The 23,779-nt window shown below is 41.6% G+C and overlaps 1 protein-coding gene across 1 annotated transcript in view; it reads right to left on the bottom strand.

The window, feature by feature from the left end:
- Window positions 1–2,816: 2,816 nt before the first annotated feature.
- The window catches only part of T265_12471 (hypothetical protein), a gene marked incomplete at both ends in the record, with an annotated part of 45,358 nt that continues 24,395 nt past the window's right edge, over window positions 2,817–23,779 (bottom strand). Inside the window, 6 exons of the mRNA XM_009163995.1 lie at window positions 2,817–3,077; window positions 5,815–6,005; window positions 14,222–14,564; window positions 16,318–16,811; window positions 19,932–20,112; window positions 20,470–20,585. Of these exons, the coding sequence (XP_009162259.1) occupies window positions 2,817–3,077; window positions 5,815–6,005; window positions 14,222–14,564; window positions 16,318–16,811; window positions 19,932–20,112; window positions 20,470–20,585 (1,586 nt within the window). The remainder of the gene's footprint in view (window positions 3,078–5,814; window positions 6,006–14,221; window positions 14,565–16,317; window positions 16,812–19,931; window positions 20,113–20,469; window positions 20,586–23,779) is intronic.

A 23,779-nucleotide genomic window follows, 5' to 3' on the forward strand; every position in this document is an offset into this window, starting at 1 on the left:
TATCTACAGTCGGAAATTATGCCAAACAGCCTACTGATGACCAAAAATTTAACTTTGTTGATTCATGATCGAATGCCAGTGTACGAAATAATACTGAAGTTGGCATTATTATCATGATGTTCGCAATAACTATGCAAGCATGTGGTCATTTGTACTCCTCTGTTTAGAAACCTAATAACAGTAACGTAAAATTCTCATCACCTTAATATATCGTTTCTTCCATCCTCGCCAAAAAACCAAGACACTTCGCATCACCAAGAAGAGGGTTGAAACGGAAACTTTTGTTACTGCGTTCGGTACTGGTATGCAATTCTAATAAAGTTGCCACCTACGGAGTGAATTTAGTGAGGATATTTGTACGGACTGTAAGCCACTGTAATGCACTACTCATAAGGCTGCTGAAAATTTGTCGACAGCCCACGACCGGTTTCGCCCTACTTGGGGCTCATCAGGTAGGAGCTGTCCCCGAGTTTCCGTCAACCTTATGTTCCACTTCAAGTCAATTTACACGAAATTTACAAACCAATTTGGTTTTTCGAAACATTCATCTGGAACCCAGCTGAATCCCTCGTTTGTGATGTTTCCAGGCAACTGAATATGCTGCTGGATACGTGTTGCCTGGAAACACCACAAACGAGAGATTTAGCTGCGTTCCAGGTGAGTCTCTCGAAAAAACAAATTTGTAAGCCACTGACTTCAATGAACACGCAAGGATACAATTGTCATGGTACCACACCCTCTTCTCGGATTAGGACACCCCCAGCTCTGCAGCTCAGAGATACCTTTTGAAAAAATGCACTTCGGTTTTTGTGTAGTAAATGTCGCCTTGCAGTAGAATTCTAAGACGATGTTGCCGATCCGTTAAGATATTTGTTTTATGGGTAATAAGACCCACCAAACCCTTTCAAACTTGTTGTTTTTCACCTTTTATGGAGCAAGTTTACCATTCTTTGACGACACGATGATAAAAGACCAGGTTCCGTACAGATTCTCTTCTAGAGATTGCATTTTAGACAAACATCTCCACAATGGAGTAGAGTTGGGTTGAATAAATAAGCTCTATTCTCCATATGGTGCTACCCCCATCCATAAAGTTATTTTCGGCCCCATAGACTTGCTTTATAAATTCTCGCATTTCGCTTCATTGTCTTTTGCCATTCACTTTTTACTAATAGTCAGCTGATTATATGAAGAGTTAACTAGCTCGGTAAGTGAACATCCGAAATTTTGTACATAAGACTAGTTCCTAACCCTGAGAAAGTATTCACGGTCTGCTGGAACACTATCCAAAAACCGAAGGATGTTCATAGCTGAAGGACTTCATTTTTATGAAACTTGCCTGCCGACGACATCGAAATGCCGAGCTGAAACGATGTGCAGGAAGTCGTCTGTATTATGTTCGATTTGTAACTCAGTTATGCGTCAGACTATGGAAAGTCTCGGCCCATAATACCAGCTTGCCCTCAGAGACTCTGGAAAAATTGTGATCTCCCATTGGTTGATGACTCAAATCATGTGTGAGAGCGAACTATAAATGAAAGTGTTTATTGGCCTACATTGTGCCATAAATTGTAGCTACTCAATTCAGGTATGTACTCTGCTATTAAATTTCACTGGTAAGTTTAAGCTCACTCACTTTAATTAGGAGCACACACGTTTGTCAAATGGTGATAACAATCGCGGCAAATCGGAGAGTTACGGCGATAGAAAAGGAATCTAAGGTAGAAGTGATAAGGTTCTGCTTTACTGAGAGCACCAAAGTAAGGACATCGCATACTAGTGGTGGAGGACTTGATCACTGAACAGGGACAAGCCAAGTTTTCATGTGATTCTTTTGAAGCAAAACTAGGAATGAATACACCTCGATCTCCGTACGCAATGTAGACTAAATAAAGGGCGTTAGGTTGTGTTACCTGATGACAGCCCACAAGATGTAAAGAGGGAATTGGATACCGCTACAAATTCTTGTCCGTCTTCTGCAATACAACAATGTCTGCTTCGGTTAAATTTAATTTGTTTCATTTGCCACTATTCACCACGTCGAATACCACTTCCGACCATACCAAACAAATGTCGAAATGCAATAATCTCTCTTGGGTTACAATAAGATGGTCACCATAGTTCAATCGGTGATTTGGACAGTTTACTTCAGAAAATTGAAAAATTTGCTGTTTAGTTGAGTTTTCATCCGTAAGTAAAAACAATCGGCTTTATGCAGTATTAAATAAAAAAGCCTTTAAGCAAACGGAATTTTATGTCAGCAAAGCTACGAAAGTGACAAAAACCTCTCAATGGCAAACCAGCGTTTTTCCAAGCTTTCTTCAGGTTCCAAGCTAGCAATTTTCGTAACCACTGTCAAAATATGATTGCAAAAATTACCCCTTGTATTGCTAGCTCACAAACCATACGGCAGCCCAAAAGTGTGTACATGTGGGAGAATCAGAGATTTACAATCATTTTGTACTATCAACTATGGGTGTTAAAATGTTCAGTTCGTAAAGAATATACCGTTATCTTTGGAGCTCGTACAATTGGACACTTACGAAGGGATTGGTTAAATCAGTTTTTTTGGTTCGCCACCGTACTCTAATTAGTCTCCACATTTTTGTTACGACCTATAATGTTGCGTTCTTGGTTTTATTATAAGTGGAAACTTTATGTCACTCTGCAGTTGCTGATGTACAATAGTAATCAGATTGGTGCATACGTTGAAACCCCACACTACTGAGGAAGTCAGCCATGAGAAGATGCTTCTAATGTAGAAAGAATAAGTATAGGCCGCAAATTCTCAAGAATTTCAGAAACTCTACTAATTATAAACTTGCTTTGTACTCTTGGTCCTTAATTAACTGTCGTCCATAGACAAGTACATCAGGATCGATGGCATTAGGCGCGTCTGACTGAGTGGCTGCGCTGTCGTTTCTTTCTAGCGTGACTCGTTTGTCAGCGGTGCGCCGGTAGCGAGAGTAGTTTGGATTGCTCAAAAGCAGCTCCATTTGCGACTCTTCAAAAACCTCCTGACTGTATTCGGCTGCAATAAATGTATCAGGATCCCAAGACTGCTGGGTGTCTCGAAGCTGCGAAAGGAAGAAAGTAAGCGAGGTGGCTAAATACAACAAATGTGTCAAGAACAAACCTTACTGCGATTACCCAGCACACGGAGCTTCACATTATCACAGAAACAACAATTTGCACTTTTTATATTCTTATTCATCACGGGTTACACTTTCACGCAAGCTGTAAATCCAATGAGCCCCTGAACGCTCTCGTGGTTGCCAGCCAAGTAATAGGGAAAGGTCACGGTTGCTCCAAATAAAAGGAAGACATTTCCAGTTTTGTTTAACAAAGAACATTTTGGGTGCTATTCAACTGAGTTGCTTCTCCGCGGACGGGGCTCTGTTTGGATGGGGCTTCAAACCGTCTCTTCAAGTTAGGGGATTTTGGGCGCATTTAACTCTTTTTATCATTTACCAGTTCCAAGTTTTGCTAAAATTCTTCTGTTCTTGCAGGACCTTGTTGCGTATTTGCTGGGAACATTCCTACACTTATTTTTTTGGAAATGAACTCTTCATGTCAATCGCACGGAACATAGCTGACAATAAACGACCGATCAGTAGCGTTAGCAACTCGCACTTAAGCAGGATATAGCTCCAACAACACTTCACTGTCACAACCTCACGTGATCCAGCGTTGACTGACTCCTCGTTGACGGCTCTAACGCCGAAGTGTCATACAACCTCTAAGTTATTCCTTCTAAACTACTTCTATTTGGTCGTATGAAATGACTCGGAAAGAACGGTTGATATTTCTTCCTGCGAGAGAAAGACGTGCTGTTTATTATCTCCTATTGGAAGACTGCTTTTTGACATAAACAGACCATACTGGCAGGACAAAATCGCGGCTAAAAAGTGCAAATCTTTCAAGCATCAGTTATATATACTCATGGTTATTAGGTCACTATATTGGTTTTCAGGTTCGTACTACGTTTTCAAAATTTACTCTGATGTGGAGCAATCTGTACCGAGAATAACCCACAAAATGAGCATGGAGTCTTTTTTCGAAACGCACTCGTTTGCACATCAAGTTGTGTTATGGGAGATTTGGCTTAATCTTAGCTAGTTCCATGTTAAGTGCGTTCTGTCATCGTAAACTCGATCATTCAAAGATAGTCTCGAGATTACTTTCATTAGCTAAGACGGTCTAGAAGCAGAAAAAACGGAATCTGTTCACTTAATCTTTGTTTTCTTTCACAACCTAAGATACCCGCGGAGTAAAACAAGCTGTCCTGCACAAAGCATATCTAGACAGCATCTCCAAATCGATCTTTTCTATCGTAATCATGATTATCTTAAAAGTGATGGTAAGTAAGTGCGCATATTAGTTGGCTAAAATTCGGTTTTATATTGCGTGATGTGATTACAAAGTGTTGGCTTTTGAGTTATGCCGTATTCCAAATTTTGCAGGCACAATTTAAACCATGATTCCGGGTCTTTCGAAAGTTTGAATGGTACTTATATTTTTTTTTTATTTTTCACATGGATTTGTTAGCGCAAAAAGGGGGAATTTCACGTGGTTGTTTTACGCACGGTCCAAGATGCACTCACATATTGCACAGCTAGCCATAATATAAACAATAGGTGCACTTTGAAAAATGCATACGTAGTAAGATTCTCGCTTATATCAGTGCTACTGGAACACTAACCTGTGGTGCTGTTTCGGAAAAAACAGTAGCCAGTTGGTTACAAAAGGGTAGGTCTTTATTTATGACAGTGACAAATTGATCGTTTGTTAGTTGAATGATCCTAGCGCTTGAAGGATTTGTTTTGTTGAAACACCGTTCGGTTGCCATGGTTGTGGTTAGCCCATGTGCTTGTTCAGTCGCCAAAATAATGAGTCTACACACACACACACAGCGAAGGCACAAACAAACACTCGTTTTGCTTGCATCACCCAAAAGCACGACGTCAGACGTGATTGGGTGATGCTGAACAGATCGATAAGTTGATTTAAGAGGAAAAGCGCTTACTAGGCTCTACCTCGTAAGGCGTACAACTCGAAATAAGACACCGAGAATTGAGCGAACCTGCGTATGATAACTCAGAGTTTGTTTGAAGGCGTGCGTCACTGTTCCAGTGAAAGTAATGTTCGTTGGGTAGAACCGACTTAAACTAAACCCGGTGTGGAAGTTTTGCTAGCACGATTATTTTGGTGAAATTCGGTAGCAGTTTGGAGTACATTTTGGTTCGGATAGAATAACTTCTAAGTTATCCGCAAATTATCTGCTTTCAAAAGTTTTGCATTAAGCGTTAAACTGCGTCGCAATTTGTGGTACTATTGCGAATCATACTGGTATCATTTTGGTTAGTGAGAAATCATTTGCAATCATGCTGACAAATTAAACAAACAATGCACCAAACAAGGTCAAGAAAATTACCAGAACAGACCCGAACCAGGCATGGATCAAATTGAGGAGTGAACCTTTGGTTTTGCGAATATCATGTCTTCTTGAATATTGATATTACTCCACCCAGTGTGCCCTGATTACAATCAGTCAATATGAATATGAGGTAGGTCTTCCCAAGATTCTGGCTTATTGAATTATTGTCTGTTTGAGGTTCACGGAATTATTCAAAGCTGTGAGAGCTGGAGCTCGACAGACAGAAGTCGAGTAATGGGTTGTTGGTTTGACTGAGCAATTAGACTACAGATCTTCCATGACCAGTCAATATGTAATCGTAAATGAACTGTTGTGTCCCAAACTGAGATGGCGCATCGCATTTTAGTAAGAAAAGCTAACGACTCCTCTCGACATACCTTGCTAAGCCAGTAGAGCTCCTGGGCGACCGGAGTTGAGTCAAAGTCAATCAGGGCAGAGGTTTTGCTCAGAATCAAGTAATAGCGTCTGATTCGCCCGAGACTTTCACTGACTCTGAATACGCGTACGACAACTTGACCAGTCCGTTGTTTGGCCGCAACCGGTATGGGTGCTGGCACATGCACTGGGGCTGAAACAGAAGATGCAGAAAGAACGGAAATCAATGTGATACAGTCTGCAACACTTGTTTCGTTCATAGTCCCATCCCTCGTTTTAGCGGTCGTGCTCCTGTTCTGGCGTAATTATTCCGGTGAGTCCCCACCAAAGGGGAGCACTGGACTCAAGTTTCGTTCTTATTAGAGCCCAGCAGCAGGGCATATCCAATGGCCGTGCCGGGATTTGAACCCCGGATATCTGACATGCGAGGCGAGCGTGTAACCACTATTCCACCAAAGCACGTTGGACGCATACAGTGCTTCCCTTTGGTGGGGACCCACCGGAATAATTACGCCAGAACAGGAGCATGACCGTTCAAACGATTGGTGTGACTATGAACAAAACACCTACATCGCAAAACCCCAAAATTATAACACTTGTTTCATTGTCACACTGTGAAATTATGATGAATATGCACATGTCTACCCACATTCGTTTTCAAATACGATGCTGTGCGCATTTAAGTACACCCTCAAAGTGAGTGTGATGCCCAGAACAGCGCCAGAAGTTTCTTCGAAGATTAATTTAGTCTAGGGGTGAGTTTGCCCCCTCTCCCAAGCGATGTTCTTCCAACATATCAGCAGGCAGGCCACTCAGGTTGGAAAGTATCTAGTCGCCTACTTAAGTCTTGGTTGCTCAGCTAGGATGACGATAACGCGAATCCTTTGGAAAACCGCTCAGCTGGGAGTCAGTAATTCCATCGATCTCATTGAAGCACTGCGAGGGTGTAGTTTGGAATAACGGATCATTCAGCTAAAAGTTTATTTCCCCCTAAGAAAACGACAATCATATGATCTGCCGGAATCACCTCCTTGTAAAAATATTTGGTGCACTTCACCACGAAAGCTACGCCAGAGGAAATACTCTGGCGAAGTGACAATATTGATTGCTGCCAAATAAGTACTCTCCTGTCCAGTTCACATTCCTTTTAGTGTCACTTTTTTCGTACTGGTAACTGTCCTCTTTATGCTAAACTGGTGAATTTTTATTGATGTATAACGCAAGATACTTTAAAGATGACCTCAATCATGTTGTTTTCACACTATACACATGGCAATAAAAGATTGTTTTTTGATGTTAAACTTTTCGGCGATGCTCCGCATCAGTCATCCCATCTTCATCATTTATAAGAATGCACAAAGGCCGAGGAAAGAAAGGATTTAGAGGTGTGGCTGTTTGGTTGCAACTGTCATCTAACGTGAAGCCGATAAATAACGTGAATTCAGTTACAACTATACTGGATTTTTCTAAGAAATCAACTTCCACCTGACGTTGAGCTATCAACCAAAGCCGTCAGAGAGAAATGACTGCGCTAAATGTTTATCATCGTGTGAAACCAGGCGAAAGTTCTGGACTTGAGTTGGACAATGTTAGCAATAGTCACTCAGGAGTACTCGAGATTTTTTGGCAATTTTGCTGACTAGAACAGTCGTTACTGAGCAGCATTATAATACAACTGAACCTAATCTAATTCATCTCCACGCAGTGTAATAAATCAGTGGGGGTCTAGCACAAAAAATTCGCAGAACAGAAATGTCTCTTTCTCCCCTGCCACGATTGTGCTCTATGAGATCTTGCTCTAATGAGGGCCTGGCCATATATAAGTGATTTCTGTTAATTTGTATCCAAAGTTGTCAAGGAATCACAGTTTATCCCAAATTTTTACAATAATCCAAGAAGGTCTGCTAATCGTCAAGGTGCGGGCTTGCAGCTTGAAATTCACACGCGAAGATTATGCCCCCAATGATTGTTGGTGAACGAGAAAAATGTGTTTGGAAGTTTCACGGCGTTTAATTTTGAATTGCGATGGAATTATTGCCTTAATTCACTAGTATACTTCAATTGAACGCCACCATTTGGTCATGTGTAGGCCATTCTAGCCTACCTGATGAATGGATCGAAGTTCAAGCCAGTTGACAACTCACCTACGTGTACTTTCAAACTACAGTTGGCTTTCTTTGAAGTTAATGGGTCATGTTGACTCCTTTCAGATGATTTTCCTTTTTGAAAGTGGCCAGCGGAACAGTAAAAACTGAACCATGTCAATATTGTCAAATGTGGTATCCCCAAGGTGATGGGCTACCTTGTAGCTGGGAAGACAAATAAGATTCAAAATACAATACGTTTCCTCCTTAGAAACAATGCTAGAGGCTTTCAGAGGTAGCCCACCGAAAAAGTAATTTTTCTATTACTATTAGTAACGATATCACGTGATCTCCGCATCGAGATACATACGGCCCGTGTGTGTCTGTGAGCTTTCGCCGGAATGTTTAAGGGAAAAATTTCGCTCGCATGTTGGATGTTTTGTATAGTGTTTTGCGTAATAGTTGGTGCAGTAGTTTTGATGATGTGATGTTTGATGTGAAGTCTTGTTTTACATGGGATGGAGAGGTATGACGTTCAACAACAACATCCAGTAGAATTCCGAAAATAAACTGTCTTGTCCAATTATATCTTATTGATTTGACCTAATCGAACAAAATTTCCGAAAACATAAAGCCAGAAAGCCAAACCAAAATGATTCTAAATGCGGATTAAGAGCCCAACTGAGTTGTGTACATACTACTGGTAAGTTTTCAAAACTAGTGGATGAAATCCGGACAAGAGCCGGGCTGTTTCAGCATAAGGTAGGTTTTTTGTGGAGTAAGATCTGAAGTGTTGACCATCACATTTGGTAGTGCCGCATTCTTTTACATACGTTATTCAAACCACTCTTCCGCCTTATGATACCTTAATGTGTTAGTAATGAAAATATTCTTCAAACGGTCCATTCCAGATGAAAGTCTTGACATGGCCAAGCCAGTCACAAGAGAACAGTGAACAAACTGAACCAATGGGCTACTTTCAGAGTTTCCTCGCCTCTGTTCAGCTAAAAGTTCAGAAATTATTTTGAAGCATCGGGCGGATTCTCAAGACAACACAGTTGACCGAAGTTTACAAGGATGTGGATGGTTGAAATCAATATGTATGTGCTATATGTTTTATCCGAAAATCAGAACTAAGGGTGGAAATTCACTAGCCACGCGAAGGTCATGTAAATATGTATTTCAGGCGTTAGCTGGGAACTTTCGAATGCCACACGATTATGGGCTAATATATTCGCTAAACTAGAATCGAAACTCTTATTCGCATCTTGAAGACGATGTTTTCCACACAGGTAAAATCAGTCTCTCGGCGTCACTGTCCAGACATTTCGCGCACCAAAATCCACGACTAATAAACAGTGGTGTTTCCCGAAAGTCACATGTGAATGGCGCTAATCCACCCAGCAATAACGGCAATATAACAGTATTACTAGACTGTAGCACATTGCATCAAACATTTCCATGGATTTTAAATGCAACAATAGCTTCTTAGTTCCGTTCTTGATCAAGGACGAGTCCGAAAACTGTCAACTAGGATTTAGACTTCCATCATCCAAAGCACTCACCATGAAAGGTGTGCCATACCTTCGGCTCTCGCACTGTGTTTTCACTTGGGAGCGCACGTCGATGCGCCGAAGCCAGCATATTGACAAGGTGATCAAACAACCGGTCCAGAATTTAGGCATTTCGCGATAGGTTCTACATACGAGTACATGCGACCGTCGCATTTGCTCTCACAAGCGTATTATTGGTGCAGCTCGAGATGACCCATTGGTTAGAGTCCGAAGTTCCGTGGTTCCCACCCAACCTTCGCCTCTCGACTGCTTCTGTTTAGGCTAGGGCAACCCTGGCAACATTTCAACTATCGTGCATGACAGCTGGGCACGGAAAGGGTGCTGCAGCTGAACTGGTGTAGGACCGTATTAGACTTATTAGCGAGTAAGTGAACGACAGTATCGATCGTCAGATGCGCCTGCATCTGCGAGAAGAGTGTGGTCATGCCAGCTCCGGACAGTGGTAGTTTGGCTGCAGTCAGACATTGGATAACTAACCAGTTATCCCTCCATTGGTTCAGTGTCTCTCACTGGATACTTCCCATAAATCACTCAGCTGACTTAGATGAAGCCTGGAGTTCGTGTGTAAAATAAGGCTCTATGCCTCGTCGTGAAAACACAAGCCAACAGCTTCAGACAGAGAGAATCTACAAGATTTTAATTGAAGCATCATAGCCCGGAGAACAGTTTATGAATCCTAGTCCTAAAGACTCCTATACAGCGTGTTCAACCCATGAATGTCCAACATATACGGGGTCATAAGTCTCCGCTCTGGAAATGGCCAAAATTCGACTCAGATTTCCCTCTCAATAGTTATCAAGGAACTGGATGCCCACGCATATTATGGCAGTCACAGATGGTTTTCGTGGAGACCAATCTGGTGTTGTGTGCACGCTGCCGGTGTGGATCTAGATCCAGGAGAATGAGGCGGTCGTACGACAAATCAAGGTAATTCGGCATGACTGTGTACGCTGATGTAGCAACAACACAAACGAAAAAAAAACAGCAATTTTTTTCAAATGAACACACACTTTGTTCCAGCCTCACCATGTTGAACCAATATTGAAGATAGTTAATTTGTCCACAACAAGTGATGTGCAAGCCTCCCAAGCTAATTTATCCGTCAAATCAATGCTAGTTAACAGAGACTCAACAAATGGCCAAGATACTCCACGTCCGTCGTCCTCGCTATATCAAATGAATAACATGACAGTCCACTAATAATTAAGGAACACTATCAACGGTTCTCCCAACTATGATTAAACTCCTCCATCTGGCCAACTAAGAGTGTCTTCTTGTTCATGAACCATTATTATCATTGACAACAATCCATCGGTAATACATCCTGGGCCTTAACTATCATACACTCATGGGAAAAAGTTATTGTGAAGAGTAGAAAACAACGGGGAGGGTGGGTAAATCGTGTGAGGAAGCACCCTTGCCTTTGGGTGACGATCAAAATAGGGTGTCTGCAACTTATGGCTGCATTTAGATAAACATGTTCCAGTATCATGATGAATTAAAGCATCCATCAATGGGATTGCTCCAGAGTCTTTTGTGAGCGTCACCTGACTTAATCCCAGGTTAAAATGGGGGGTTGGTGAACTTTGGCTCGACAGTACTTCTAGGAACAGACAGCATGTGCGCCACTTGGGCCGGTCACGGGCCATATCCGGTTGAGAACAGTAAACAAAAAACAAAGTAGTCTTTTCTAGACTTTGGTTAAGTATAAGTATACGGGCCCCAACCAACTAAACCCAGTACGTTTTTCGATTGCTCCCCTACATCGGATTGGTTAGCAAGTACCACTTAGGCACTTGTCAAAGTTAGCTAGCTCTTGCTATGTTGCGGAGACAGGGGTCATCGAAGGTAATCAAAGGCGCCAGAAAAAATTTTAGGTCCTCTTTTTGTATTAGCTAGAGCACCTGTCGAGCCTTTCCAACTACTTGGCCCCTTGAATTTCTTGAGCATCTTATTTGCCTCGTGCCTGCATACGTTTGAGCTGTTTTCTCGTCGGTCGTCTAGCCAAAATCTACCCCGAGCCAGATTTTTAAAATGCTTTGAAACAAGAAGTGATAGTGACCATGCTTACACTCAGTGACGGCCATCTACGTGCTGGAAAACACCACAGACGGAGCTCTGAGTGCCACGTCAATTGTGGTCAACGTTTGTCGAGGAGTCTCTTAATGCACTTTATATTAGGCTCTGGTAAGTTTCTCTACGTTATGGCTCACAAAACTTTTCTATCGCTTAATGGGAAGCTCGAGCTTGGGGTTTGTGTTGAAAAGTAAATAAAAATCTGGACTGAAAAAGGGTGTGGTGTGGATCATCTTGTGTACTCCAAACAGTTAGCCATTCGGGACTGAACTACTTCATTGGTATCTTGTGGGGTGCACATCAAAGCTTCTCAGCGGTGGGAGCAGCACACTAAGGGACTACCACTGCAACCCAGTACTGCAGAGAAATAAACATTGGTCATCACAAATTTTACGGTAAACCCAAGATATAATATCCACACTTACTTGGAGGACAAAGAGGTGGTCACTCCTCGATAGAAAATCTTTTAAAGATTCTCATCTGCTGTTCTTTGATGCATAAATAAGCGCAATAAAGCAACACCGTTCAGTATCTCGATGAGTCCGAGGTTTTATCCAAGTAGGAAGTCGGACAGCAGAGAATCAGCTACTTACAGGTATCCAGTCGAGTATTGGACCCTCAGCTTAATAAATTAAAACTATGGTTCCTAGTAGGTACGTATACAAGGGTGCTTTGTAATGGAGTATCCTGGGATGGATAAGTGTCTTATCGAGATGTCTTTTTTTAAACAGTGTCGCTCTACAGGAGAGCTTTCGTCAGTCTTTTACAGCCATATTTCATTTTATACAGACTCGACGCCCTCTCACGCTGCTGCTACCTGAAGAAGAGCACCAATGCACATTCTGCACATTATGGCCTGAAGCAACGATAGACTATCAACTGATGAGTAATGATTTCTTGGAACACAATCCGTGTATGAGTCATTTTAATAGTTTCAGGGCCCAGAGGTGGAGGTCATTAATCCTTAAAATTGTGCGCTTAACTGGTCCCAGTAATGTAAACGAGAAGCTGGAAAGCAATCGTCTAGGAAACCTCGCAAATGCTAGTTCTGATTAGCACGTCTGTGTGAAAACGATTTGTAACAGCCGGTTCATGTGGCGGGGAATAAGTCTATGAATTCGAGAACAGCAGCACGCACCTACGAAATACGCTGATGGTAAATTTATGCTTCCGTGCGCACCTCTGTTTCGAAATGGTGCAAATCATGTGCCGTGTGTGTTGCCCACACCTGCAGCCACTGCCTTCCACCAATGGCGAGGCTGGGTCAAACTACGGCTGATAGCACTCCCACACTAATGGAAGTAAGTTGGTTACAGGTGGATGACTCACACAACAGCTGATGGTGCGCTAGTCATGGGCTTTCGGGTAACTGCCGGAATTCATGTTTCTCATCCACATTCTTGGTTCGCAGACGAACACAAACGAAACGCCGACAATTCCGGGCATCACAGGTGAACCTGCGCAACCTGTTTATTTGTTGTGGTGTAAATGATCATACAGGGGAGAAAAAAAGAGGAAACGGTAGTTTGCCATTTCATTCTGCAGCTTCCCCCTATGATGCGTGAACCCACTTGAGAGTGATCTCCAACAAATTTAACAGGGCTAACGTATTAAACCTGTTCCCGTATCTTTCCCAATAATATTTAGTCATAATGCGGAATTTACGGGTAGTCTGCCGGTTCGCTCCCAGAAACTGAGCTATTGAACGCAGTTCCAAATGCCACTAGTCGGTTACCAATTCGATATCCTGGGTTTCCAGTATATCCAAATTTGCCCATAGTGTAAGATAGTTTGAACAAATGAAGTAGCTAAAATAATACAATGAGTCCAGGTTCATTGATATATCCAAGTAAGTCCGCTACATCCCTTCCTCACAGTCTGAACGGCAGTCATAACTCTGAGGGATGAGAATACTACTGAGCACGCTTCATTAAACAAATACGTCTAGTGAACATATTCCATCTAGCAACAGCACGCAATTTCGGACATTGAATGCAAGCCAGTTCAAACGTTTATGTGGTGCGGAAAATAAAATATGGGTTTAGTAATCGGATGAATACAAGATGTTTTATGTCTGGGTTGCTGATGAAGGATGTAGAATTGCCTGGGAATTCGCAAGTGACTGTGTGCGGAAAGAATTGTCGTATGAGTCGACCGAATTTCAGCCAGATTGAACAAGATTGGAGTTGGTTGGGTGCATTGTAACATATTGTGCCAACTGGTGCTTGTGCCTGGCTAGACGGCTAAGCTTAGCAGATGAAAGTAACAACTGTCAGTTCACGAATATTTCATTCCGGGAGCTCTGTTTGACGCGTTTCGCACTTTGTACAATAAAAGCGATTCGTTATACGGGTAACAGGCTTCATTCGTCTTCATGGATGCTGTCAAAAGTATTCCTCGTGTTGGGTTTGAATGTAAAACCATTTCCATGCAAAAGATTTCAGGAAAAGCGAAATATTCAAGTATTGCTTTGTAAGCTATTGACTTGCAAGTGGAGATAAAGTTTGTTAATTCACCGAATCTTGCATGTTGCTGCCCATGTACGGTTTTTCGTTACCACTAGATGGTAGGTCAGAAGAGTGGTGTTCAGTATTTATGGCAAGCCTCTTTACGTATGGTAAATGTTGGTTCGCTCTTGGTGACAAAACAATTGTGCCATCAAACACTAGACTTACGCTGCATCATTGTTCTACAGCTTGTTCGTCCTGTCCAACTCAGTGTATCAGCTTCTAAACTCACAGCGGATGTTCGATAAACCGGCCGGATTTGGACGTCGTACGCAGTGTTGGCAGCCAGCTCGTCGATAACCAAACTGTATTGTGGTTGTGTTGATTGTTGTTGCTGTTGCTGTTGTGGCACCGTTCCGGTAAGGTAAGGAAGTGAATAATCCATGGACCTACGATCCGAATCCGAATCAATAAGCATAGACAAAGGAACTTCCAGTATTCTTGGATCAAACACTACCCGACGAGGTTGATTTGTTTCATCTGAGTACGATTTGATTCCCAGCAGCTGAATCTGTGCCAAAAAAAACAACAAAGTTGGTTCGTCAAGCATTGTGCGTTGTGGTGACCTACCCAGGAAGGAAAAGTGTACTATTGTCAGCGCATATTCCAAACAAGGCGTTATGGATGCTTGATTGCATCTTATTATCATCACTGTTGTTATCGTTTTTGACAAGTTTATTGAATATAATGAAATCTAAAAGAAGACGATGATTCAGGGTTTTAGAACACCAAAATATACGAGATTCGGGGAGTGATCCACTGAGCCTTGGATGTCCCGTTTATTGGACAGATGGTGCAATGACAGAGGTGCCATTTATTCTGCTTTAAGGCGAGGGGAAATAATGTAGAACAAGTTTCTTGATCAGGTATATTTCACATTACTTCAGCTAGCGTTGTACGGTTAGTTGATGCGAAGCGATGTAGGAAGTGTTTTCTATGTTGGCGTTCCGAGTTTTGGTTGTTGGTTCAACAGAAATAGCTTTATTGTTTTGATAAAGAGACAATGATCCAGACGAAGAAAGTCTACGATAGAAATCCTAAAAGCCCCGCATAACTGTTAGAAGTCAACGGTGACGCACCTCTCCCGAATCGTTATACAAAAACGGGCTAGCAATCTTGGACACGGAACGCGCAGTGTAGCTATTTTAACTTTCGAGCATCCGCTTCACACTGGGTGAACAAATCGCGGCTATGTTCACGAGTAAATTCTTCTCAGATGAGTGGCTCATTCGAGTCATGGAATTATTCATTTTTGAGTAAAGTTGTTTTATACTTATGTTCCACCACAAATTAGATCTAAAAGCACAAATGTTCCGGAGATCAAGGTTCGATCAATTCCCAATGTTACAATAAGGGAAGGGATGTGTTATTGCACCATAGTATACTAAATTAGTTTTCTTATCCGTAATTCGATCTCATGTAAAGCATTTGCACTGTAATTTTTCCTACAAGGCAAGAAGGAATCTGCAAGACATATTCGAATGGGCAAACGACATGTTCTGCATTCTGAGCAAATATGACTGTCAGTAATATGAGTAAACCATGCTGTTTTCACCCCTAGGATGGGGACTGAAGTAAAGGAGGCGAGATTTTCGAATGACACAACACAAGTGCTTGTTTACTAAATTCGGAACTCACGTCAGACAGCATATCCGGTGTTGATAGCTACTACACTCATCTCTTCCAGGTAACAAACTGGGGTCACCATGGAGGAGACATAAGCTGATTCTGGGGTATGAACAAAAACTTTAGAAAGAGGGGGAATAACATGATTGGTCACCATGGAGGAGACATAAGCCAAGCTGATTCTGCTCTTAGCGCTTGTTTTACTGTTAGAATAATGGTCCCTCAATTCAGGAATATCACAGGTGAACTATCAGGAGACATAAACTGTGATCATCCTTTTGTTCGTTTAATTTTTATGAAGAACAGATGATGGCTCGGCCCAATTTGGGAATGGGCAACCAGGCTGTTTTTAGTTCACCTCACATACTGAATTTAAGATAATTGTCTCTCGCCTTCCTTGCCGTGGATAGGACTCAATGTTGTTTCACCAGCCGCAATGAATGGAGAATTTCCGATGTTGTCGTCACCTTTTCTGGTGTTTCCCATACTACTAAGTAGCTCCTTGCAGTGCCCAGATGGAATGCTATGACACTTCGGTTTTTCAACCTGCCGGCAACCTTTAATTCAACCTTGATATTAGGAGCTTAGAATAAAACAAAATGTTTAAATCACAAATACGTTGAGACATTTGGAGGTACCTGAAACTGATAAAGTCCTTCCGACTGGGCCGGACGTCGCCAATACAATTTCAGACTTGCTTCACCTTGTTTGGAAGTTTCCAGACCGGGAATCCAGTGACAGGATAGGTGACTGATAGCACGATTACTGCCAGGACCTTTATCACCACCAGAGATGCCCCGACCAATCTGTGATGTGTCCTCTGGAACGTGAGTGCCTACTAAAATCGGGTCGCTCACTCGACCATACCGACCGTCTGCACCACGAGACTTGATTTTGACCAAATATTCTGAGTTTGGATCTGCGACGTCTAGTGTCGCCATGGTGACCGGCCCCACATCCAAAATTTTCCACGTACTCAAATCCACTTCATTTGAGTTTTTTGCATAATATATTCGGAAACCAGTAATTGGAACACGTTTGGATTTTGGCGTAACGGGGAATGTATCCCATGTCACTTTGATCTGTCGTAAGTTGATGCGAACTCCAGTTATTTGTGAAGGTGGTTCTGGAACTAAAAAAGCCATAGAGAAAATAGTTTTACTTTATTGATTTTGAAGTGTTACTTCTAGCAACTGGCTGCTGTAAACGCTACTTCCTTATTAGTTCCCATGTAACCAAATTGTGCCTGTGGACATTTGGTCAGGTTATGTGCTTCTTTTTCCAGACGTAGTGATATTTCACAGACACTTACGTAGGCTTGCGGCAGATTTGTTTCAAAGTTCACATATGTGACTCACCCTAGCTAACTGGGGTTTGTTGCTCCTTACAGACCAAATAGCACAAATAAACCCTCTGAGAGATTTACAAGCATAAAGAAAATGGGTTTGAAGCACTTCTCTCGGGTCAAAAGTTCTGCGTTTGGTTAAGGATTTTCCAGTTCTTGGGGGTATTTACTTGAGGTTGTGGAGTTGAGGACCTAACGTGGTTGACGGAAAAAGGCAAACTGCGAGCTCAGTGTTTATGAAAACTAGTCATAATCGAGAGAATGAAGACCGGTGTCAGATGTTTGCAACTGAGGTAGACTAATTTTTTAAAGACGGATGAAAGGGAAAATAGATGAGAGCAGTCAGTTTGGAACAGTATTGTTGAAAGGCACTGATCGGAAACTGTTTGGAACTCGTATAATACACCTCAGAACAACTTTACGTTTAGGGCATTCAATATGAATAGTGAGGCAGAAGAGAGTCATCGGGTAATTTCTACCAGATTACCCCGGATTTATGTCACGCTTCTGATCACGCTTTCCAAACCCCCTAACTAGCGAATGTTGTAATTTAAGAAGTCGCTTTGAAAGTTGGGCATGACAAGATTCTACTCAAAAGTATGTTATTTCTACGCCTTTAATGTAACACAACTGTATGTTGTGTATGTATGGAATATGTTTCCTAGCGACTTATTAACGACTTGGCTTTTTTTGGCATGCACCACTAGGCTTTGGATCAATAAGTTCCATCCTTGGGTACTTACGCAAACTCGAACGATGTTCAGTTGGCTCATGAATGAGGTCGTCGGAAAATGTTGAGCAAATATTTAGGCTTACTGTGAATTGCACACTGAGTTTGCGGATTTTTTCAGGAACAGTCTGTAAATATGAGCAACCATGCGGACTACGTCAACCTCGTGAGCCTCAGCCACGATAAGGATGGTTGTGAGCTTCTGGTTTGTCCCGATTATTGTTATAACGCCACTTACTCAGTTTATTTTCTCTCATATTAAATTGAATCAAGAGGCAAAAAGATCACTTTTGATATCCTTTTAATGCCTTGAAAATTTGAAACTTCGATTCTTCCCGCTGTCCATAATATGTTTTATAAAAACGTGGATTTTCACGAGTTAATGTGGGTGCCAAGCCTTACCCTGTAAAAGCATGCAAGAATTCTCTCCACATTGCGTAAATGGTCTATACATAGAATTCTAAATTTAGTCCATGGAGATAGTGCCTCCTTTTTAGACTCTGCTGCCAAATGGAGACCCAAATGGCCAGTAGCTCGAAGAGTGGTACGAAATCTAACAGCGAAAAATCGGAAAATAATTACTTCGGATTCTCTTGGTTTACCTGCTTCAGGCTCGGCTATCTAATTAAACCGTAAAATGTTTGACAGGATCCGAATTCGGTTCCCGACAATCAAGAAGAATCAGTTGGCGCGATACAATGGTGGTTTACTCAACCTGACACGGGGAAAATAGATAGGTCGGAGCTATAGATGTGCCAAGATTTTTGCTTCTCAAACCATATTGATACGTAAGCTGTCACTCTTCGCCTAAATAGTAAACTATTAACATAGCTCTTATATTTGTGGAGATTTCGGCCTGCAAGTGGAACGAATCTGTGCTGAAAAGCTGATAAGAAGTTTCATCCTTACTGGGGACCATCAGCATTGAGCAAGTGTGCGTGATGAGGATCCCCTGATTGAAGGATAAGCAGTGCTATATCCTGCCTAAGTGCGAGTTATTCACAATGCTATCAGCCACTCTTCGCCGAACAATTAGGTGTTCAAACCACTAGCCAGAAGTTCGCAGGTTCGAGACTCTCCAGAGTTTTGTGAGATGCGCTGAGGTTTCCCAATAAAGATGAAACAGTTGTACGGTGCTTTCCGACTTTTTGCGTAGAGAGGCTCCATGTACAGGACGAAATCTCCATAAAAATTCCCAAATCTCTTCACACTACCAACATGACTCTCATCTCACTGCAAAGATCACGTGTCTCCCCAACGGTTCGATAGGAAACGGATACAACTGGGGTCAGATTTCATGCTGCTGTTTCGCACGGCAATGTGGGTACATAAAAGGAATAATAAGCAGCAATAAAAGCGCTTTGAACTGCCTCCTTCAGTTTTGTCTGATCAAGGCAAGGATTGTTTCGAATGCAAATATGCGTTGATTACAGAATTATCATCGTTGGCAGGTGTTTCCAGATTTTCTAGATAATGGATTTCAGTATCTGCTAGAAGCGAAATAGAAGCTAAATATTATTAAATGAGGATACGTTCAAAAGAATCCCACAATTATTCTGGTTTATGATTTTATTACAGAAAGGGTGTGACAGACAACCAGAACCTAAAAAGAAAGTATGAATTTGTTGTCAAACCTAATGGACATTAAGTTGTTTCCAGTATCTGCCACACTCCAAGTGCAGAAGCTCAGCAGATCAATCCGGGGTACTGCCGAGAATATTGTACAACGGTATTGATGGGCAACTGATGTCCCAAAAGCTTTTACAGAATGTTAACCCTCAATGCAACCGGTGCTTGCCTGAGTTCACACGGTTACTACGATTGCTAGGACACAAATCTATGTTTATGGGATAAAAACATATTCAAAACGATTTTCAGCCAGTTTTTCCGAACACCGGTTTAGAACTAAACGGATAAAAGGATTAGAGACTTCACCAGAACAGAGTCGATCAGCGAACATCCTCTGTCGGAAAACTGCGCGCTGGCCGAACAGTTGTTCATCCTAGCTACCGTTCGTGTACATCTAGGAAACATGACAAACAACTCATTTTTCCTTGGTAGATAAACGGGAATTCCCACGCATACATCCCGGACTATGGTTATTAGATAAGGTGCTCGCCTAATGAGCAAATATTCTCCTAAACGTGAGCAGTTGTAGTGATACAAAGTAAACTTACGTTCAGCCGTTGTCTGAATAGTGCTTGACATGGACCACGGTCCAGGACCACTGTTTGTCAGTACTCGAACCATGACTGTGTAGAAAGTGCGTTCCTTCAGATGTTCGATGACCAGTCTTGGTTCCGTTGTGGTTCGGATAACTTCAGTTGTATTGGGAGAATTTGGTTGAAAATACCGCACCTAGATAAATGAAGGTGAATGCACAGGGAGGTTTTATGGGAGCGGTCGGGATAGCAGTGTTGCAATGAGCAACAATGTCAATCCCATATTCGTTTCAAATAAAATTATAAAAGCCTGTATCTTGCAAATGGCAATTTCACATGAGCGATTTAACTAATTTCACTGCTCAAGGTTTCAGTCATCACGCGTTGCCTCCGTCAGAACCTCACTAAATTAAGTGGACACATGAAAATTTCAACTCTCTTTGTTCGTAATGGGCTAAGGCAAGTAACCACCTATCACAATAGATAAACTGCGGGTCACGTGATGGGAGATTCTGTGACACTTGATGAATACGTCCGACATTATAGTACTCACCTGATAGCTGGTTATTCCACCCTCCCACTGAGGTTGAATTGGCGGAGACCAGGTAACTTCAATAGCCGTGGCTGAGAGACCACTCAATCGAACTTGCAGTGGATAAGATTCGGGCACTGAAATTTATGAGGGAGTTAATTATATCAATACAGCCAACTCGGGGATTATTAAGTGATGACGTAAACCGCGCAACCCATTAGGTGTTTTTTTCCTGAAGTGGGGTTTACTTTTTATAACTCTTATTCGTAAGATGGCTTGGGCTGCCAACCTAATGTGATTCGACATTTGGAGTATAACACGTAACGTAACCTGTTAAAGAACCACGATGAAAAACTTGCTTCAGGTTTGTTCGCAGATTTCAAATATTTATTTAGTTCTAGAGCGAGAAAAGTGAATATTTCGAATTGAACTTGCATAGGAAAACGCTTGGTGCAGCACACTGCACACTGAGATTTTTAGACCTTGTGAGAAACTGTTGATGAGAATTTTGGTGAAGTAAAAAATTCCGTGCTGTTAAGGAACTTTATACATTGATACGCGTACAACGATACCGAGTGGCCTATTAATCAAACGCATCAGTGTTTGCGGACGTGCGACACTGCATGTGAAAAATTTGGTGTTGGGCCGTTCAGTTGCTCCGAGCATGTATCGGAGTGACTATAATATGAAGATTAAAGCTATCAAATGACATTTGTAGAGTTCTGTTGAAACAGTGTTTTTCCGTGGTTGGGTAGAATACTTGGCAAAAGTGGTGGAAGTTAGGTGGATGATAAACGGATGATAAGTGGACTTACAGATAGGCAAATAGAAAAATGAGGTATTTTTGTCAAGCATTGTCACCAAAAGTATGTTAGAGACATTGAATGGAAGTTTCCCTGCGGTAGGTTGTCAACAGTCTCAACCTGTGTGAGTTAATAAGCTCAGAAAGGAATAATCGAAGATTCGTATAAGAGAGCGTGGACGTGTTTATGTCTGGTGATGAGCCCTCTCCATAATATGGAAACAAGGTTCAATCTACAAAAAGCAAAGTCCTTCGCGGTAGGTCGGAAAAATGGCAATAAAACAGTGCAGGGTGCCGAAGAACACACAAGATCACGAGATCACACAAGGGCACACAAACCATAATAACAGCCAAACTGGTGTGTCTTTCTTGTAAAGTAGGACTTTTAACCAATTCTTAAAAGATCGTCTTAACATGTAATGACCCTGCTAAGGTGTATTTGTCCCTGGGAGGTAGGCAAACTTTGAGTGATCTGATGAACATTTTGTCAAACAATATGTAATCTTGAATATGGATTTCGTTCTGCCAGTTAAACTAGTTTAAGATGAAAAGTCAATGAGCCTTATATAGCTGTGGCATCTGACCAAACGCTTGAAGTATAATTCTGGTTGTGAAAGAAAAATTTAGGCTTTTTTGGCCAGGATGTGGAATTCAACTTTCCTCCTGTCCCTTCAGCGCGAGAACTCAGCACACTACCGATCAGTCACTCGTGACCAAACAGTTAGGTGTTCAACCAAAGGCATGAAGATCGTAGGTTTTTAACCTTTTGGGATTCGTGAGAAGTGTACTTTTGATGATCTCCAACAAACCGAGGGAAGGGACTTGGAACATGAATTATCAGAGTAGAGAAAAAAACGGAGGAAAATAACAAATCAGCAGCATATTCATTGGGTGTGCTCTGAAGCTTGCTAGTCTAACGCTGAATATCCCGTGTGAAATATATGGACTTGTTTAGGGAGATCGGGTATGCTACCTTGAAAATGTTCAGTAAACGGACATTATCTGCAGATCAAGCTATCAAAATATAATGCAAGGCAAAACATCAACAACGTTGTGGGCTGAGAATGCACACAATTCTGCAGAGTTAGCGAGTAAGCAGACTCCATTACTTATGAGCTCATTAACGAGATCAAGATGACCCAAAGAAAACGTTACCTTCTATTATAAAAAGACCCACGCTGATGTGAAGTGCAGTGTATGCATAATCTAAAATGTACCACCAGGTGAGTCTCCCGCAAAACCAAATTTGCAAATGAGTGTATTTCTCTAAAGACAGATACTACTTCTGTCAATTCAAACCATCGCTTCTTTGTAACCTGGTAAATGAATCTCGCTTACTGTGGAAGAATAGATGTGATTGTCAACTAAAGTTGCGATATACTGAGCAATTTTTCTTAATCTGCTGTGATAGCGGCGATCTAGTAGGCTGGCAAACGCTTTCAAAATGGGAGAGTTGTTGGTTCTCTCCGTTTGTTTAGCAATGAATCACTGCAGGATATGCGCGACTGCCAAGAATCAAGAGTTTAACACTCAAAATAAATTCTTATTAAAAACCGGAGGATTCAGATAATCACACTGTGCCCACCGTTCCGTTTTGGTGAAAAACTGTCTAAATTATTTTATGGGGTCACCTTGTGGAAGATTCTTGAAACTTCAAATCAGTTATTTCATGTAGTTTAATCCAGAATCTTGGATTCCGATATACAGTACCCACGAAGTTTGGGCTTTTAATCTCGATAGTAATACGTAACCTGATTCATAAGTTTTTTTGTGTTTAAAAATGATATAAACTGCCGCATAGTTGGGCTGATTTCTTATAATTGATATGCTGTTTGGCATCATCTATGAGGCCTCAGCATTTACTTTTACATTTGTATTTTCTGTTTCAAAAAAGTTATGTTTTGTAGATGCCCATGGAAATTGTCAAACAATAATTCCAGTCGTTACGGAAAAAGGTTACCATTTAATTAGGACTCTATCAGCAAAACAAACGCATTGGATGCATCCTAATTATTTATTCTTATACCACTTGCTACCTCTCAAGGAAGCACGGGCTGAAAAATCTGCTAGTAATGCGCAATCTAGATAAAATTGATGTCCAATCCTTTCTGTATTCCGTTAAAATCTATTTCACTAAGACTGCGTCTTATCTATACAAGCAGGTTTTTTGTTAAGCAACTGACTTGCACACTGTTTGGATTTTTTGGCGGTCTCCGGGGGATTACATATTATTCATTCAATATGAATGGAGGGTTCCAACCAAACGTGTGCTTTGTTGCCGACCCCAGGTACAACCACATTTCGCAAACAATAAAGCGCAAACAAACAACAAACGGAAAGCAGTTCGCATTCAGCGTGCAATCGATTTTTGTGGTGAAGTTGAGGAAATAATAACGTGTTTGTGAGATACGATGAGAGAAATCACCCTTCGTTCAACCAAATGCGGACAGGTTGTTCCTAAAGATCTTTGCTGAAGTTTCGCTTAACAAACAGATTCAGGGAGGAAAAGTTAAGTTGTTGCGTGAAACA

Source organism: Opisthorchis viverrini, assembly GCF_000715545.1.
Source record: "Opisthorchis viverrini unplaced genomic scaffold opera_v5_2, whole genome shotgun sequence".
Classification (NCBI taxonomy): domain Eukaryota; kingdom Metazoa; phylum Platyhelminthes; class Trematoda; order Opisthorchiida; family Opisthorchiidae; genus Opisthorchis; species Opisthorchis viverrini.